This window comes from Onychostoma macrolepis, chromosome 14 (genome assembly GCF_012432095.1).
Source record: "Onychostoma macrolepis isolate SWU-2019 chromosome 14, ASM1243209v1, whole genome shotgun sequence".
Lineage (NCBI taxonomy): Eukaryota > Metazoa > Chordata > Actinopteri > Cypriniformes > Cyprinidae > Onychostoma > Onychostoma macrolepis.
Genome location: NC_081168.1, coordinates 9,369,938 through 9,388,832, shown reverse-complemented (window position 1 = coordinate 9,388,832; position 18,895 = coordinate 9,369,938). Strand labels below are relative to the sequence as shown.

Below are 18,895 nucleotides of genomic sequence, written 5' to 3'. Positions count from 1 at the left end.
TCTAATTTTATTGGTACTTAACTGGTATCAGTATTTGCCTCAACTATTGAAAAGTAACCTCACTTATCTTTTCTGTCAGTTTAATCTCAGTCTTTGGACTGTTAATTTGGGCTATTTTATACACAATAACCATGTGTAAACTAGTGAAGCAGTTCTGAAGTACTAATAACTGGATTTGTGCTGTGATGACATCTCTTTAATCACCTCTTATTGTTACAGACTGCAGTAGTAATACTGCATTACCTTGACCAATATCGGAAAAAAAGGGAAAACATTGGACATCCACTGTTCAGTATCAAGGTTACTAAAACTTGCAGAAATATTTCAGTATTTACCCTCACAGGCCCTTTGCTTCAGCAGTGTTAGACAGATTGGCAAGCGTTTTGTAATTTATGTGGCTGTTGTAAATGTAACCTCACGAATGCTCATCATATTCTGTTATTTCCTTTTTTTCCAGGAGTTTTCAGGTTGATTTTAATCTGTTTTTAAATAACTGTTGAATTAAATGGGTATTTTCCAGTAATCTATTTATGCATAAAAGTTGATTTTTCTTGCTCTTGGAAGGGTTAATATGTGAACGATGATGGAAAAAAATGTTTTGACTTTAAGGAAGTGCTGTTTTAAAAACTCAAAGCATGACAGGTGTAATTTATTGTCATCATGGATCTATTTGTGACATGAGATTTTTGTTCATATTGTTGTACAAGTGATCATGTTTTGAAATACAAAAAAGGAGAAAATAGTACATTGTACAACAAATCGTTCTGAACAGGAATTATAATTATGTTGTATTTCCATGAAATAAAAAAGATCTAACGGAAACTGGCTTATTTATGTGTTTGCGTTTAACTTTAATTATTTTGCATTTCATATAAATCATTGAATTGCATCACAATCAAGCAACTTTCAGTTTAATATAAAAGTTGCATTATAAAATATTGTTTTCGTTTAACTAAACAACCATGGGGATTTTTTTTTTATTCCTTTGATATTTTTGTTACCAACACACATCAAAGTAGAGAACATTGCAATGCTCACTTTATGTATTAGCCTCAAACTTCTTCTAACCGTTAAGAAAGCTCGAGTCTCAAGATATGACTGTGTTAATGCCCAATTGGTGATTTAATCAGTAAGTTCCTGGCATTTCTCACACCTTGGGTATGTCTGAATAGGATGTAATTAATTGCCTTGTTTTTAAGGGCATTTCATCCAATGCATGAGGCACTTAGCACTAGATAAACATTTCCTCCACATGGGGATGATGGCACAGCTGGAACTGTGAGGAATCCAGAGTGTTTTTTTTTTGTTTGTGAAAACTGTCTCCTCCGTTTCTGGAAGTTTTAAGTAAGGTATGAATATTTTGGTCTCTCCTTTGTCAATATGAATACGCAGCTCATAAAGTCTGTTTTGTAAGAGCAGGAGTGTTTCTTGAGGCCTCTGATTGGCTGAGCTGAACTGGCAGGCAGATGAGGGTGGTGCTTTTAAATGGCACACAGAGTAAATGTTTGCTTTCCATCAATAAAGATGACACCCAACACCCCCAATCCGCCAAACAGCTGTCTCCCACAATGGAGAGGACCAAGATGTGGAGTGAGAGAAAGGGAGAGGGGCGAGCTGTGACCACTGAATGAGACACAATGCCAACCTTACAGACTGGGAAAAAAGAAAGAAAGATATGCACATGAATATATTTCTAGGTCAAGGGTCTTTATAGTAGTATCAGTGTCAGAAATAGATTTTAAAATTATTACCCAATTAAATTTCATGAGCTTTTACCTCTAAGAAAAGACGACTATTTTCTAATCAACATATTAGGTGTGATCATTTTATGTCACATTACATTAATAGATGTAGGCTATTTGAGAATGTGTTTTAAGCATGAAATATGTATATCTAGGCCTACAATATAGGTATTTTTTGTTACTTTTGTCTTTTAATTTGCTGATGATTATTCTGTTTCCACATCTAATTCCACATATTAGTCTTTATCAAGGTATCAAGGATGAATAAATATTTATCAAAGCATGAAAGAAAGAAAGAAACGTTGTAATTTTACATTATCAAGAGATAATCTGACCATTGTCGTGTTATAGTGTTACCTTGTTTACTTAAAGTCGTTTGAACACAATGTTTTGGGCTAGGCCTGTAACTGGCCATTTTGTGGCAATAAAATTTGAGATGATGTTTTTATTGAAGGCGTGTAATTGCTCAGTAAAGTGAATAAAGCAGTGTAGTAGTGTTCCGAGGGCAGGAGGTGGGCAGGACGCTGGTCAGAGGGCGGGAGATCAGTGCTCGCTCTTATATTTGGACTCAGTCTGTGAGGAACAGCACACTTCAAACTTTCCTGGCTGGACACCTACAGCAGTTTACACACTGTGGTGGGTTTCCAAATGCTCTGTGATACTCATTGAGATTTAAATATCGTTTTACCTAATTAATCTTCTCTGTCATTTTGCATTATTAACTAAATAATTATTTAGTTGAATAACAGAAGACATGATTGAGGAAGTGAAACGGGAGAGAAGCGATCAATGGATGTCATATTACTCCGGCGAGGTATGTCCCTATTTGAGAAAACATTTTATTCAATTTAGGCTACTTGTAATGTAATATAATATCTGATATTTAATAATTATTCTTAACTTAACGGTTTTCTTTCTTTCTTTTTTTTCTTTTTGCTGACTCTCTAAATAGGCTATTTAAATTATTAATATTGATATATTCCCCAAAACAATTTGAGTTACTAATATTTTTACTAATTTTTACATTTTTTTTTTTTTTTAAACATTTGTTCCTACGACACGTTGCATCAAATTTGCCTTTAGTCTAGGCTAAAATGAATCTTAAACTATAGCCTAACTTTTCTTAACTCTAACTCATTCAAACACAATTTTCAGCTAAAACACAACAGATCAGAACAAAACCTTTTACAATATTATAGTCTAGAAACACGTGACTAGAAGCCGTTTGACGCTTTTTATGTGTGACGCGGTCACGTTAACCTTCCTATGGTTATTCGTGTGTTTTGCGCTTGTGTGTGTGTGTGTGTGTGTGTGTGTGGTCTCGCGGCAGTTAATTGATTGACTCTGTGATTGTGTTGAATGTCTCACGCTTTGACACTCGTGTATGACTTACAATCGGCCCAGCACGGGCTCATAACCAGAGGGGCGTCTCGGAATCCGAAACACGAAAGCGGGGTTCTAACATGAAAGCGCCGAATTATTACGAACGCTGTCCATCGGGAAAAAAAGAACAACTGAAAACAGCAGTCGCGCCCCCAAATACCCCTCTGTCATGAGATAGAAAAAAGGCGGACGGTGAGTGACTTAAAAAGAGACAAAACAAGGGTGAGAAGAATAGCCGGACTAGCCGGATAATGGGGTTATCGGCTGGGTGGGTGGTCAGAATACATTTACATGGCGTTAACCAAGGCGCCGCCAAGGTTTGGTTCAGGGATCTATGGACGCCGACTTCATTTCGTTTCGTTTCTACTAAACCGTTCCATAATAAATATACAGAATTGTACATACTAAACGAAAAGGTTTTAGGTTGACGCCTTAGCTTATTTTACCTTTTTTTTTTTTTTTGTCACGTTCTCAAGTCCAACAGATGCACACACGATGTGGAATATTAATAAGTTTAATATTAATAATGCAAAAAAGGTCAAAAAGCAAGTGAATTTGCACTATAAAACAGAACATTAAATTGTGACCCAGGACCGCAAAACCAGTCATAAGGGTCAATTGTTTTGGAATTTATACATCATCTGAAAGCTGAATAAATAAGCTTTCAGTTGATGTTTGTTAGGATAGGACAATATTTGGCTGAGATACAACTATTTGAAAATCTGAGGGTGCAAAAAAAATCGAAATATTGAGAAAATCGACTTTAATGTTGTCCAAATGAAGTTCTTAGCAATGCATATTACTAATCAAAAATTAAGTTTTGATATATTTATGGTAGGAAATTTACTAAATATCTTCAAGAAACATGATCTTTATTTAATATCCTAATGATTTTTGGCATAAAATAAAAATTTATATTTTGACCCATACAATGTATTGTTGGCTACAAATATACCTGTGCTTCTTAAGACTTGGTTTTGTGGTCCAGGGTCACATTTAGTGAAGTTATTAACGTAATTTTGGGAGGAGTACGCCCATCTAATCTTCCAATTAATATCCAAAACTGCCTCTTACCACTTCCGTTGTTAGTCCTTTCGGCATTCCTCCTCCTCCCCATCTCCTCCTATTTATGCATTTTTATTGATTTATCTTTCTGTCTATGGGGGGCTATCGGAGCTTGAGTAGAATAGTCTCTCTGAGCCCTCCATTGCAGACATCTAGCCAAATCTGTTTACCACTAATACTAAGATTATATGGGCACACAAACTCATGAAATACTATTGGTGAGACATTTTGTAAGATATAGTTCTCTACTATCACTGTATTAATAGTTTTTGGTCAAAGAAAAACCCATTATATTAGTGACACATTCAACAACAACTGCATTTGGTTGAATTTTTTAAAATATATTAAATATTCGATAACTGCTTTAAAAAAAAATCACTGCATTTTTTTAAAATATGAGCTATTTTTTCCACATTTTTAATGTGGTTTTTGGACCAAGGCTTTGGTTTATTTCTGACTGTGGTCCTCACTTTACAATAATAATACAATTATTTATATATAATTTTTTATATATATATGTATATATCTTTTTTTTTCCAAATCTAATGTTAATTTCTCATATTTATAGGTGTTCTATGGAGCAGACAACCTGCCGTTTGGCCCCAGAGGATATTCCCCCCCAGAGCATCACTACCAGAGTTACGGCCCACCGTGTGATTCAGCAGCTGCGGGAAACACCGGGAGACTCGGAAGCCCAGTGGGAATACTGCCTCCACCAAACCCCAAAGGATACGCTGAGAGCAGCTCCAGTGAACCTGAGTTTCCGGCGCTGAAATCAGTTTACAGACGGACCTTAAGCCACGCCAAGCCACCATATTCCTACATCTCTCTTATCTGCATGGCAATCCAGCAGTCGCCAGCCAAGAGACTGACTCTGAACGAGATCTACGACTGGATACGCCAGCTCTTTCCGTATTACAGACAGAATCAACAGCGATGGCAAAACTCCATCCGACATTCCCTGTCATTCAATGACTGCTTCGTGCGCGTACCGAGATCGCCAGACTCTCCAGGGAAAGGCTCGTACTGGGCCCTGCACCCCGACTCCGGTAACATGTTCGAGAACGGCTGCTACATGCGTCGCCAGAAGCGCTTCAAGTGTCAAAAGGCGACGTCACCATCGAAAAATTCGGATGGGATAGCTGTGAAATCAGAAGGGAAGAAAAAAAAGGTGGAGGTCAAGTCAGTCACCTCTTCTTGTAAATCGCCTGTACCTCCTCCAGTTGATGCCACAACACAGCATTCAGGCATATTACCGGTGTCCTATCCCACAACCAAAGCACCTTCTCCTTCCCATCTTCCTCAGCACCTTGCTCCCTCACACACTTTATTTCCTACCCACCCTCCAGAGATCTCAACACACTTGCCTTCTCTGAGTGTCCCGTTCCCAACAATGCCCAGTCCCAGCCTGCAGTCTGTTCCACAAGCCTCTATAGAAACCAGCTTGCATTGTGAACCAACATCCCAACACCACATTTCTGTCCCACGACTTATGGACTTCCAGTACTGCGAGACTCCTGTGAACTACCCGGTTTACTGCCAGTCTAATTCCCATCCCAACTTCACCTCGTATGCTGGAGACTCTGTTTACTACCCTGGGTTTAGCATGTGTTCTGCTCCTCTTCTGAGTTCCTCCTGATCAGCCTCCTGTAGTGTATTAAGGGCTGTTAAAATGGGATTAATTTCTGTTTAGATGCTTATAATTGCTGTATATATTAGTTGATGGACACCTCATAGCTGGAGAAGTATCTGTTATCTGATGCTGGAGGATTCTTTAATTCTGTGTGAATGTGAATTCAATTGAATTGAAGTTGTTTGAAGATGCATTTGAATGTGAATTCCTTTCTGTATATTTCAAGTAAAATTTTGAATGTTCCAAAAGGTGTTAATTCTGTTATTTGCATGTCTGGTGTGAGGTGCAAGATTATAAACACACTTTTAGGCTTTCACATTATTTTACTGCTGCATTTTTAAAATTCCTCAAGAGAGTGTTTTGGGAAGAATCAACTCAACAGAGGCATTGTCCTGCTCACATTGTAAAAGATAAACATCATTTCCTGTCCTGACATTCCTCATACTAACCTGAACAAGACAGCCCAGCCATATTGAAAACTAGTAGCCCTTTAGTAGCCTTCTTTAGAAACCAATTATAAAATGCACAATTTGCATAAAATAGAGCAGACCCTGAACAATAAATAATAAATATATGTTATGAACAATTATGAAAAATAATTAGATAATATAAAATTAATTTATAAATAACGTAGACAAAACTAAATAAAAAAATTAAAACAAAATGAATATATGAATTATATATGTATATACAAAAATAGTTTAAACAATATCAAATAAATAATATAGGATCATTATGCACATTAATTTATAAGTAAATGAGTTGCAAATAAAAATTCATATTTATGGTACTAACATCTTAATAGGCAGAAAAAGAAAACTAATTAAAATTAGATATGATAAAATAAGTAGAAAATATAAAATAAATAGAAAGCATATAGGAACTAAAATGTCTCTTAAATAAATGTAAAAGAAAAAAAAGGAATATTATGCATATTAATTCACTAGTAAATGAGTAAAAAAAAATAGTAATGGCATAAACATGTCTTTAAACAGGCAGAAAAAACAAAAACAAATAATATATACCAAATAATATGAAATTAATAATATAGGGGGATTATGTATATTAATTTACTAGTGAATGAGTTTGAAATAAAAATGCATGTGTATGAAAAAATGCTACATAAATGACAAATAAAAAATTTAATTATATGATAAAATTATATAAAATACTTGTATAAAATATACAAGTAAATTATATAAAACCATTTATGACACTAATATGTCTCCAAACAGGCAGAAAAACCTGCATGCTGCACAAACTCATCAAACTACAAATTCACTGATGATATAGGATAGGTTATTGGTTAGTGTCCAGACATGGCTTGAGATTTTGACTGTTTAGTGCGGTCGGTGTGGTGTCTCATGGGCTGAATGCTAGCAGTAGGAAGGTTGCGACCCCCTTCATCCCCTCCTAGCCTAACCTTTGATTCCTGGGTAAGCAGGATTGTGTTTGAGTGTATGAGAACAATAGGAAGACACTGGTCTTAATGGTGGACCTCCCCAAAGCAGTGTCTTCTCAACAATGGGACACAGGGACACCCACAGCGATCTGAGCAGAAGCCACAGACCCCTCAGTGTGTGTCCGAGATTCAGAGAGAGGGCGAGACGTGAGGAGTTCATGAGCTTTTGGGGCTGTGATCCGTTCCTGCACAGATTATTGTCTTCTTTAGGAGTCGGCCCGTCAACAGATTCTGCTGTATGATGATATACTGTATGATGGATGACTGTGCCGTGGCTTCCTAAATATCTGAAGAGTCTGGCTATGTGTGTATTCAGTTCTTAGCATTACAAGGGAGTGAATGTGGATTTGTAGGGTGTGAAGATGCTGTCTGCAGGTCATCAGCAGGCCAGCTGTGGATGCAGACTGTGAGGGGGATGGGGGCAGGAGGAAGGGATCTGCTGCCAGGTGACTGTTGGTAAAAAGGTTTGCCAAATTCAGTTAAATTATTCTGATTAGTCTCATTTATCTTAAATGTATAAAGTGTTGAATTTATGGTATCAAAAAAATGATATTTATATTAATTTGCAGTATTATAATTAAAAGAAGACTGCCAGATAGTATCTGCCAAAATCCATGTAATTTATTGAAATTTTGGGGTCAGTAAGATTTTTCTTTTTTGAAAGAAATTAATCATTTTATTCAGCAAGGATGCATTTAATTGATGGGTTACTGTAATGCCATTTATAATATATACTGTAAATATATAATAATTAAAAATATTTATTTGTGAGTAAACGAATTGGAAATAAAAATACATATTTAGATAACATAAATAACATATTTAGACAGGCAGAAAAAATTATAAATTATAAATTAAATTAGATAAAATAATTAGATAATAAAAAAATAAAAGAGCATATTTAAAGAATGTCTCTTAACAGGCTGAAAAAAGAAAACAAAATAAATTATAAAAAATATATATGATAAAATAATGATATATTATACATATTAATTTACTAGTAAATAAGTTCAAAAATAAAAAATATTAATATTAAATTGATTGGTGACAGTAAATTAATCTATAAAAATTTATATAAAATAAAAAAATAAAAATTAGCATAGATAGGTAAGCACATTTAAATTAAAATTAAAATGTTTTTTATTTTATTGTACTAATATTTCACAATACTACTGTTACTATATTTTTATTCAAATAAATGCAGCCTTGGTGAGCATAAGAGACTTCAATAAAAAAATTTTTTTTTTAAATCTTACTGTCTCCAAACCTTTGAACAGTAGTGTGCATGAGAAAGAAATTTATTAAAAAATCTTAAAGAAATAATTTCATAAAATTATGCATAATTTATCAATAAAAAATAATAAATGTAATTAAATTCTGTGTATATTTATGTACTGGTCATCATTCCTTTTAAGCTTCACACCATTTCTAATGACCTTTTTGCTTTGACTAGTTCATTTTAAATGCTCCTGTGTTGTGACAATTTTTAAAAGCACAAAATTCAGAGGTCATAAAAATTTGCATGCACAATAATTCTGTTTAAAACAGTACAGCATGTCACTCTGCAGGACATGTCACATCCAAAAAGTATCAACAACGACCCAAACTTAGAAGATAATATTTTATTTCATAAGCATTTAATCAATGGCTGCTTAAAACATCTGATGGGGGTTTTGTTCCGCTTGTCAAAAAGCTGGCATGTGATTGGCTGGAGAGTGGAAGCTGCCCTGTTGGCATGGCAGCGGCCGAACAGACTAGGCCATGTTGTTTACACAGTGGCCAGCTTTTTATTGCCTGTCTGTGCCTGCACGTCTCCGTTAGTGTCCCTCCGTCTCCTTTCACAAGGGCTCGGGTAAATATGCCTGTTCAAATAGCCATCAGTCAGAGGCAGTGACAGGCCTGTACTCCTTCCCACTTCCCCCGAACCCCCACTCATCCCCCTCGCTTCAGGCCACGCTCCCTATCTGAATGAGAAAGCGTTCAAACTCTTGCTACATTTAAATTAATTCCAAAGAACTCGGGGCAAAGACTTTGATTCCCTATAGGACATAAATAAAACATTGATTTAGATTTAAGAAACACTTTCTGTTTTAGAAAAGTGATACCGTTCCAGCGATGCGCTTAGAATAAAATCTATAACTTGGCTTCTCTCATTTAACGTCATCCACTATTCATCTCCTCTATTATTCTCTCTTCATCTCTGGATCCACCTGTGTTTGCAGAGTGACAGTGGTGCGGTTCTTTCAGGACAGTCAGATAAGCTACCAGCAAATAACAAAAAAAAGATGAGGGACACCCAGCATCTATTTATCCCTTTCTTTCCTCTTTCATCCCTTTGTAATGTGATTCCTCTATTCATTGCTCGGCCTTGTGGCTCTCTGGCCGGTCTGAGCTGCTGTTTAGGGTGTGCACCTTGCTCATTTGCTGAAAGCATCGAGTTATTGCAGCTTCTGTCCAGCGTATTCATCCATTGTTGGTTTTCTCTTTCCATTGTTTCCCATCTTTATGATCTAGTTTCTGGTTTAATCATAGAAGTGGTCAAACTCATCAGACTCCACTGTCTCATTTGTGGCTGCAGGATCACTCTTCTGTGGTAGATTTTCCTCCTCTGAATCAGAGGGTTGATCTAGATAAAAAAAAAGTTAATGCAAATAATAAAATTTAATGGTGGAAATTAGGATAATAAATAAAAAATAAAGCACGTAGCTAGTCAGCCTGACAAGTTCTCAAGCTCAAAAACTATGAGAACCACGCAAGGTTAAAAAATACTGTGTTGGGTCACCACTTGATGTCCAATGTAAAATCTGGGTCCTGAAGCAAAATGAGTTGAGAACTCTGTTCTAGAGCACATTTTAGAAATAAAATTCATCCATAAGCAGTCTTGCATATACAAAATAATGTCAAATTTAGTCTACGCCACATTTCAATGAATGAGCAAAAATGGTAGTGGCAACAAATGTTTTCGTGGATGTTGTGATGTACATCTTAATGTAGTGGATTACTCAAAAAGAGTAAACATTACAAATCCAAATTAAAAAATGTAAACATATGAATGCATTTGGAAAATGTAATTATCATTTTATGCTGACTTTACCAAGCCCTGTGTTTTTAGTCTTTAAGTAAATTGAACTCAGGTACTGTAAATTTCATTCTATAGTTTGCATGTTTTCATTGCAAATCAGCAAGATTTAATGAGATTTATTGTACAAAATTGTACAATTTTGGGGGAAAAAAAACCACACACACACATGTTCGTTTTTGTGAAAAGTGGGGACATTCCATAGGCGTAATGGTTTTTATAGTGTACTTACTGTATGTGCTATTGCCCTACACCAACCCTACACCTAAACCTACCCCTTACAGGAGACTGTGCATTTCAACTTTCCCCAAAAAAACCTCACTCTGTGTGATTTATAAGCGTTTTGAAAAGTGGGGACATGGGTCAATGTCCTGAGATGTCACCTTCACCTTGTAATACCTATGTCATACCTTTGTCATTATACAAATCTATGTCCTGACTTTTCACAAAAACGCGCACACACACACACATACACATACATGTATATATATATATATATATATATATATATATATATACATACATATATAATAAATAAAAAATTTACTAAATTAAACATACCATTTGATTGGTCTGTCTCCTTCAACTCATCTTCCCTATGCGAATAAAAACAGGTTAGAGTCCAAATGAGCAAAACATTCGATATAATACAATATAACAATATAACAAAACTCACTGCTGTGTTTGGGAGTTGACAGGGTTGAGAAGACCTTCAATATCATCCTCATCATCCTCAGGGCATTTTGTATGATCATCAAAAGGGTCTCTTGACCAGGGGTATGCTTTCTCAACCACAACCTCATCATCTTCCTCTTCATCCTCTTCTATTTCTTGATTGTAAACCTCTTCCTCTTCAGACTCCTCAAGACTATGCAGAAAGTCAGTATTAGTCCAATGAGTAGACGATTCATATTAAAAATAAGTGATGAATATTCAAGAACAGTGATTTTGGCATAAATTTAAATATATACCTGTTGTGAATTTCTCCTTCATCTTCTACATGTCCTTCAGTCTTTCTAGTCTCTATTTTATTTTGAAAACTGTTATCTCTCTCCTCTTCCTCCATTGTCTCTCCTCCATCTCCACTATCTGGAATGTCCTCTGGAACAACTTCTTCCCTTTCCAGCTCTTCTCTATCACTGGGTTCAGTCCCATCTCTCTTCTCATTCCCTTCTTCATCACCTCCCTGTGCTTCCTCATCCTCTTCTTCAGCTTCTCTGTGACTTATTTTCTCCTCTGCTACAATGATGTCATGACTGTCATCTCCTTCAACAGAATCTTCTTCCTCTCTAATGTTGAGTCCTTCAGATCCATCTTTCTTCTCAGAGTTGACACTACTCCGAGAAATTTCTCGGCTCTTGCTTTCTTCTGGTTCATCTTGTATCACAGCATCAACATTCTTCTCTGTGATAACGGATTCTTTGCTGTTACACTTCTTAGATGGGTTTTGATGTATTTTGCAGATTTTTGTGTCCGAGTGACTATCTGAAGCATCTTGTGACATAGTGGAAGAGCTAAAACAGATAAATGTTGAAAGATGTTATAAAAAGATATGTTTTGACACTGTTTCCAAATCTTAGGAAGATCTATTTCTAACATGTGGATGGCATTGCGAATGGAGAGAAAATGTAAAATTTTGTCAGCATGGACTAATAAAATTGTGAAAATGATTCTGTTCATGTGGCATACCCTTGAGATTCGTTCCTATTTTCTGTAGAGTTTGATTTTGTCCCATCTGTTTTTTTCTTTCTCCGTTTTTGCATCCCAGAAACTGTGACTGTAGAGGACACAGCGGTACCTTCACTACTTTCTTCATGGTTGATTGATAGACGCACTTCAAGAATAAGCATGCACAGATTTATAAGACACGTTTGTTTACATTGATTAGACTAATATCATGTAAGATTTTTCCCACAGAGAAACAAATCAATGTAAAGTCACCAAATTCACCCAAAGTCACCCAAAACAACTAACCTGGTCTACAGTCTAGCTCAGAAGACCGATCACTCTCTTTTCCATTCCTCCTGTGTTTTGGTTTTGCTTTTGTCACCTTTTTCTTGTCTGTCTCACTGCATTGGATTCTTTCCTCTTTGGGGTCTGGTACATCCATCATACCCCATGCCATGGGACACAAGGAAGTCAGCACAGGAAGTCGTGGCCAGGAAGCAGCAGGAGGAGTGAAGTGAACTTTAGGCATAAACCCTTGCCTTATACCCGCCCACAGATGGTCCATTGATGGTGGCTGTTGCTGGACTGGAGAATGTGACTGATGGACTAAATCACCAGGTAAAGAATAGTAATGTGGCAAGGGATGATTTAAGGCTTGAGTGTTCTGAAGGTTTTTGTAATCCTTTGGGATATTGTTTTGGGGGAGTCCAGAAATAGAGGGCTGTGAGCCGGTTAACCAAGTGGGTGGAATGTAAGGATGACGGTTGCATCTTTCAGCATTTTGCTTGATGTCTAAAGAAAGAGGGCCTTGTTCACAGTTTTCTCAAAAAAAGTTGATATGGGTCATGAGAAATTGCTAAGCACATTACCTTTTGCTGTCTCATGAGTGTTTAGCATGGTGTGAGAAGGCTGAGATGGGTCTGGAGAATTGGAGGACAGAAAGTGGGCTCTAAAGTCAGACCTGTGTTCAGACTTGATACCTTCTTCCTCTTCCATCTGCTGAATATAGCTCTTTAAGTGTTGTTGTACCTGTTGGATAAAAATCAGACATTACAATCAATACAAGTGTGCTGTTTTCCATTCACTTATCAGTAACATTCAGAAAAGACCCATAACCTACAATATTGTTCACGTTTGTCAAGACTCCTTTTAAAAACACATCATTTTCTCTTAAAGAAGCACCTTTGACTTTTCAGACACTCTTATATCTTTGAGCCTTTGTTGCCATCGTGGGAAGTTCTCTTCCAGATACTGTTCATACTGAACCTTTTGAAGAAAAAATGTGTAGTTTACAAACTACAAAGTATACAAAATACTCATGTATATGCAATGCCAAAATGTAACAAATCTTTTTAGAGGACAAAATCAGGTCATATGATGGATCTCATTATCAATGCATAATAATACAGGGCACATTCTCAGAAAAAGCAATGTGCAAAAATTTGACTTTTAGGGGTGCAACAGATTTTCACCTTAATTCTCCCTAAAAGCTGCATAGTACCTTAAAGTACAAGTGAAATGGCTTCTTGATAAGATTAAATGTATGGGACTTTTTTTTTATTATTGTATTGTTGTTGTTTGCTAATTGCCAAAAAAAAAAAAGAATTGTTTTTATTTCAAGGTGACTTTAAGGTTAAATATGACTACTCTAAGGTACTAATATGCAGCTTTCAGAGCTAGATAAGGTATAATGTCATTCCTTTAAGGCCCGGTAATGCTCCAGTAACTGACAAACCCCTGAAAGTACAATTTTTGCACTTTTTTCCTCTGACAATGCATTTATAATCATGGAAGGCAGGAAGTTTTGTGTGTTAGCTGACCCGTATGGAGTTCATGGCTTCGGTGCGGGCCACCATGTCATTGAGCGTGTCTTGTGCTGTCTGAAAGTCCTGCAGCAGCTTTTGGTTCTTGATATGAGCCCTGTGCTCCTGCTCACTGATCTCCAACCAGCGGCCCTGCAGCCAGGCGGCTCTGCTCCTATCACAACAAACACATCATGAACTCATTCACGGATGAAAAAAACAAAAAACAAAATGAATGCCAGAATCCTCTAAAACAAAATACAATTATTCTAATAAACCTAGAAAATTCAGTTTATCTTATTGGATATTATTTATTCTTATAGAATTTTAGTTTGATCCTATTTTGTTGACGTTACATTTCAGCACAATAATACCATATAACAAATTTAATTTATCCTCAAATTCTGAACTGAACAAATATCGATGTTAGGATGTTTAATGGTTTCTTACAGGCGATGATTTCGCTGCTGTGATTGAAGATCATTCTGGAGCTGCATTCTCCTTTGCTGACTGTAGTATTATTAGACAGAGATAACCATGAGTGATGTTAAACACACATACCAAGACTTTTCTGAAAAGAGCAGTTTACTGTCATTTTGTTCCAAATCTGTATGGTTTACTTTGTTGTTGACAATAGCGCCCTCTCATGGGTTTTAACGGTACGGGAGAACGTCAACACAATGAAATCAGAATTCACTGTACAATATCATGGCAATGTACACCACAACGCCTCGACATCACAAACTAAATTATTCTTAATTGAGAACTTAAGTAAAATAATAACTGAGGAAAATAAATCCGGTATATCTTTAAACAAATCTGGGACTGGGACGAAACGAATCAAATAAAGTACAAAGTTACCAAAGCAATCACAGGAGCACTCACTTATGTTGTAGTTTCTCGTATACCTTCTTTTGGTAATTGTCACGGCGCTCCTCCTCGCTCTTTGTAAAGGATGTCATGTTAAACTCGCTCTGAAAGGCAGTCTGCTCTCTCAACAACCAGCAGTGCGGATTATGAGATTAGGGATTATTCTTTACGAAAGGGGGTCAAAATGAAAGGGGTGGTCAAAGGAAAATCGTGGTAGTCTGTAGGCCTGTTTAAAGATTACGTCTTACTACTACTCACCTCAAGGCTTTTCACGTTATTTTACAACCTTCGATTATTTAATAATTGCATAGTAGATACCACTGCTGTCCCATCGTCACACATAGAGGATTATTCTAAATTATAATACATTTTCTAAAATCTGTTCTTCAAACTAAAATTCCAATATCACTTAAAAAAAATAAATAAATCAAAAGTAAATTTAACTAAGAAAAATTCACTGGAATAAAACTTGTGACAACTAGCCCCGTGTATTGCTTGTCAAGCAGTTCAGGTCTCAGAAGGACAAGACACTGTAATGCAAGATACAATGGTGTGGTGATGATTTTGTCAGGGAAAGTCTAAAAGCTCTAAAAATAAAAATGTGTATTTAAATAGTAAAAAGAATGTATTTTCCACCTCGTATTTTATTTATTCATAAATGTGATTTTGATAACATTGTCTTTATATACAATATTTGTCTTTTAAAAATATATTTGCACAGTAGTCAGATAAGGGGGAATTTTTAAGGTAACAGGGAATGTATAATAATATGTAAGACTTTCATATTCATTCATTCATTCTCTCATTTGCAAGGCGTTTCTGTACAACCTCTTTATTTCCGTGAGGAACTTGTACACAGTCATTTGTGTTCGAGGGACTGTTTCAGGTGCAACACAGACCTGTCAGTGCCAAATGTTGTTAGCCTGCTGCACCAGTTCATTGTTACAGACAACAGCCAGCAGGATATCGTTTGTTCCGCATTTATGGTCAAAAAGATATTCTGAATGGAATGACAGGTCGGTATGAATGAATAAAAATAAATGGTCCTAGCATTTTATAGTTTCTAATCGATAGCTGCTGTTAATGTGACTGGAACGTTCAATGTTGTCTGTCAGTTAGAAGTGTCCCATTCATTACTAGTTTCAGTTCAACTTTCTATTTGCTGCAGCTTCTGAATGAAACAGGCTTTTGAAGGATTTTTAATGCCTTTTTCAATTGGCCATCTTTTTGTTTTTGTGTTCAGATTCGAGCAAAACGTAAATCTGGTAGTGGCTTTTCAGGAAGGAAACAGGTTGAGCAGGTAGAGTCTCGCGCAGCGGATGATTTAAAGCTGAAGACATGGCGAGGTTCATGAGTAGACTGTGGTGTAAGGTGGAGTCAACCGGTCGTCATCTGCCTATCGTTCTGAACGCCGTGCTGGTGTTCTCCATCACTGCCGAGGTCAGTTACCTGGTGCTGGTGGAGGCTCCCCTTGAGCCAGAACAGAAGAAGACTGATTGGTCCACCATGTGGAAGGCCATGCATCTCTTCTCTCAGTACTTCATGTTGGGAAATATAACCTGGAATGCATCGTTGTTTGTCAAAACTAACCCAAGTATTCGCGGAGTGTTTCTTGGAGGGGATACGATGGGTCAGGGGTGGAGGTAATTGGCTTGTTTTTATTGTGAAGTGTTTATTTATCACTTATTTGGACTCTTAAAATCTCTGTTTGAGCTTTTGCGCTGTTCATGAATTCAAGAAGTGTCAGTAGACCGTTATAATTTGATATTTTCCTCTTTTATGACAGGTACTGTTACAACTGTGAGACACACACTCCTCCACGATGCTCACACTGCTATGACTGCAACGTGTGTGTACTGCGGCGTGATCACCACTGTGTGTTTTTTGGCCAGTGTGTCGGTTTCCACAATTACCGGTATTTCCTGACCTGTCTGTTCTTCATGTGGGCAGGGCTGCTCTATGCAGTAGTCATGAATGCTGAGGTCTTCATTGTCATCCTGAAGGAGGGTGTAACATTTCACAGCATAATGCTTTTGCTTGTGCCCTGGATAATGCTCGTCTCTGGTAAGTATGAGATTTCTAATCAGCGTTTGCTCTGAGAAATGCGTAATGTCATGAGAAGTGAAATTTTCCTCCATCTTTTGAAATGAGAGTTGAGTGTGCTGTGGAAATAATACTGTAGATTTTCTTACTAAAAACTTTCAAAATACTCAAAGGCTCAACAGTAAGGATGGTTTGAGGCCAGTGTGAGAGAGTTTCAAGGGCTGGTGCTTTGTTGGCTTCACATATTTCATTTGTTTTTTTTTATTTTTATTTTTTTATTTTTTTATACTATATGTGTTGTGATGCCTTGCAAACCTAATACTATCTGTAGTGTATTAAACAGAGTATTGTTGTCAAATTGTGCTGAGTTTAATATTCCAACATGGTAATATTATCTTGGCCAACGTTTTTGATATTGCTAATTTATAAGTCGCTTGCATAAACGCATCTGCTTAATTAGTAAATGTAAATAACATAAATGAGCATATTTTAAAGATGCAAGAATGACTTTATAGACTTCGGAATTGGGAAAATGTTATTAATTTATTTAGAAATAATTGAATATTTATATTCAGCAAGGATGCATTTCTATTTTAAATAAATACTTTTTGATCATCAAAGAATCCAAAGTATCATGGTTTACACAAAAATATGAAACAGCACAACGGTTTTCAACAACAATAATAAATCTTTTTAAGCAGCAAATTAGCATATTAGAATGATTTCTGAAGGATCATGTGACACTGAAGACTGGAGTTATGGCTACTAAAAATTTAGCTTAGCAATCACAGGAACAAATTACATTTAAAAAAAAATTCAAATAGAAAATTGAAACATTTTGAATAGGTGCAGCTACTACAAAAAATGTTAAACTCTAAGGGCCATAAAGGTTGTGGAAAAATGGTAGTGAAAATTATGATTTTTGTCAAAAAGTAAAATTATGCTTAATGTATTATATGACCCCCTTTTAAATTGTCAAACAAATAACCATTAACAATTTTTCTCCAATAACAGGACAGGTGACGGCACGAGCGTTTGCCTTTGCATTCATTGCTGACACTTGTGTAGTGGGATTCCTATTGGTTGCTGCATTCCTCTTCTTTCATGTGGCTCTGATGCTGAGGGGACAGACCACACGTGAGTGGTACTCCACACGGCAGCCGTACAACCTAGGAGCGCTGGCCAACATCAGGGAATGCTTGGGCAAGTACTGGTACATCTGCTGGCTCTGTCCTTTGATACGTTCCCCACTGCCTGGAGATGGCATAAACTTCAAGGTGACTGGTTCACTAGAGCCCATGAAGTAGGGTGTGCACTGATAGATATTTTCTCATTGCAATTTTAATACATTGGCCCAGCTGATGCAGAATGGCATGTTTTTGAGCCTGAAGCAGCGGTTGCATGCTGTGCTCACACCAAACAATTAGCAGCTCTTACCAGCTATTTTTTTTTTTTTTATCTGAAGAACCAGCAAGACATGCTGATTTCTTATTTCACTTTACAATTGTTTTTGCAGCCTTTAAGTTTTTAATTGGTGTTAATTTGGTGTATGTAAAGGAAATATTTTATTATGCATTTTTCCTTACTTGTTCTATTGTGTAATATTTGCTTTTGTGAAGCAAACAATTTTTTGCAAGTGGGAGTATTTTTTTTTCTGAGTTAGTTTTTTTTTTTTTTTTTTGCGGCCATTAATGTGCCAAATATTCTGTTCAAACAAATGTGAATGTGCTACACGCCAAGCTGTCTTTTCTTCTTGTCCTCAGTTATAAAACACAACGTTTTTTTATTGTATGGAACTGAATATTGTTTATCTTAAGTCTTGTTTATTTTGAATCAGTACCAATGCTTATGTTACCTTTCTTTAAAATAAATGCCATTTGGTTTTATTTTTTGTTATCTAATGCAGCGATATATTCTTTTTTTTTTTTATGTGTCTTAAAGGATCACCCAAAAATGAAAATTTACTGTAGTTCAGGCCATTCAATATAGAGGAGTCTGTTTTGTCACCAGAACAGATTTGGAGAAATTTAGCATCGCTCGCCCACCAATGGATCCTCTGCAGTGAATGGGAGCCATCAGAATGAGAGTCCAAACAGCTGTTAAAAACATCACAATAATCCACACGACTCCAGTCCATCAATTAACATC

The 18,895-nt window shown here is 36.3% G+C and overlaps 3 protein-coding genes across 5 annotated transcripts; 2 read left to right on the top strand and 1 right to left on the bottom strand.

Annotated features, from left to right (window-relative positions):
* Window positions 1-2,234: 2,234 nt before the first annotated feature.
* foxa (forkhead box A sequence) lies at window positions 2,235-6,071 on the top strand. Its single transcript, XM_058798121.1, has 3 exons — window positions 2,235-2,378; window positions 2,481-2,556; window positions 4,759-6,071. Exons 2-3 carry the CDS (start codon window positions 2,497-2,499, stop codon window positions 5,827-5,829), a joined length of 1,131 nt encoding a protein of 376 aa, XP_058654104.1. The 5' UTR covers window positions 2,235-2,378; window positions 2,481-2,496; the 3' UTR covers window positions 5,830-6,071.
* A 2,866-nt stretch (window positions 6,072-8,937) lies between these two features.
* On the bottom strand, window positions 8,938-15,066 carry LOC131553592 (glutamic acid-rich protein). Of its 3 annotated transcripts, none has more exons than XM_058798342.1 (12): window positions 14,963-15,066; window positions 14,720-14,868; window positions 14,285-14,344; window positions 13,853-14,009; window positions 13,215-13,298; window positions 12,902-13,061; window positions 12,339-12,824; window positions 12,054-12,198; window positions 11,336-11,878; window positions 11,041-11,232; window positions 10,926-10,960; window positions 8,938-9,911 (listed from the first exon to the last, which is right to left on the bottom strand). In XM_058798342.1, the coding sequence occupies exons 2-12, from the start codon at window positions 14,794-14,796 to the stop codon at window positions 9,808-9,810; spliced, it is 2,043 nt and encodes a 680-aa protein (XP_058654325.1). In that variant the 5' UTR covers window positions 14,797-14,868; window positions 14,963-15,066; the 3' UTR covers window positions 8,938-9,807. The 3 variants fall into 3 exon arrangements, with proteins under 3 accessions (XP_058654325.1, XP_058654326.1, XP_058654327.1); XM_058798343.1 differs by having other exon boundaries at window positions 12,054-12,141; XM_058798344.1 differs by lacking the exon at window positions 13,215-13,298.
* A 493-nt stretch (window positions 15,067-15,559) lies between these two features.
* On the top strand, window positions 15,560-18,627 carry zdhhc24 (zinc finger DHHC-type containing 24). The gene is made up of 4 exons (XM_058798105.1): window positions 15,560-15,720; window positions 15,948-16,347; window positions 16,491-16,768; window positions 17,762-18,627. Exons 2-4 carry the CDS (start codon window positions 16,043-16,045, stop codon window positions 18,052-18,054), a joined length of 876 nt encoding a protein of 291 aa, XP_058654088.1. The 5' UTR covers window positions 15,560-15,720; window positions 15,948-16,042; the 3' UTR covers window positions 18,055-18,627.
* Window positions 18,628-18,895: the final 268 nt, after the last annotated feature.

Coding starts and splice junctions, on each gene's coding strand:
- LOC131553592 (XM_058798342.1), bottom strand. CDS start 14,796: ATGACATCCTTTACAAAGAGCGAGGAGGAGCGCCGTGACAATTACCAA. Junction 11,233..11,335: donor GAAGGAGAAATTCACAACAG/GTATATATTTAA, acceptor CTTTCTGCATAG/TCTTGAGGAGTCTGAAGAGG. Junction 10,961..11,040: donor GTCAACTCCCAAACACAGCA/GTGAGTTTTGTT, acceptor TTATTCGCATAG/GGAAGATGAGTTGAAGGAGA.
- foxa (XM_058798121.1), top strand. CDS start 2,497: ATGATTGAGGAAGTGAAACGGGAGAGAAGCGATCAATGGATGTCATAT. Junction 2,557..4,758: donor TGTCATATTACTCCGGCGAG/GTATGTCCCTAT, acceptor TCATATTTATAG/GTGTTCTATGGAGCAGACAA.
- zdhhc24 (XM_058798105.1), top strand. CDS start 16,043: ATGGCGAGGTTCATGAGTAGACTGTGGTGTAAGGTGGAGTCAACCGGT. Junction 16,348..16,490: donor ACGATGGGTCAGGGGTGGAG/GTAATTGGCTTG, acceptor CTTTTATGACAG/GTACTGTTACAACTGTGAGA. Junction 16,769..17,761: donor CTGGATAATGCTCGTCTCTG/GTAAGTATGAGA, acceptor CTCCAATAACAG/GACAGGTGACGGCACGAGCG.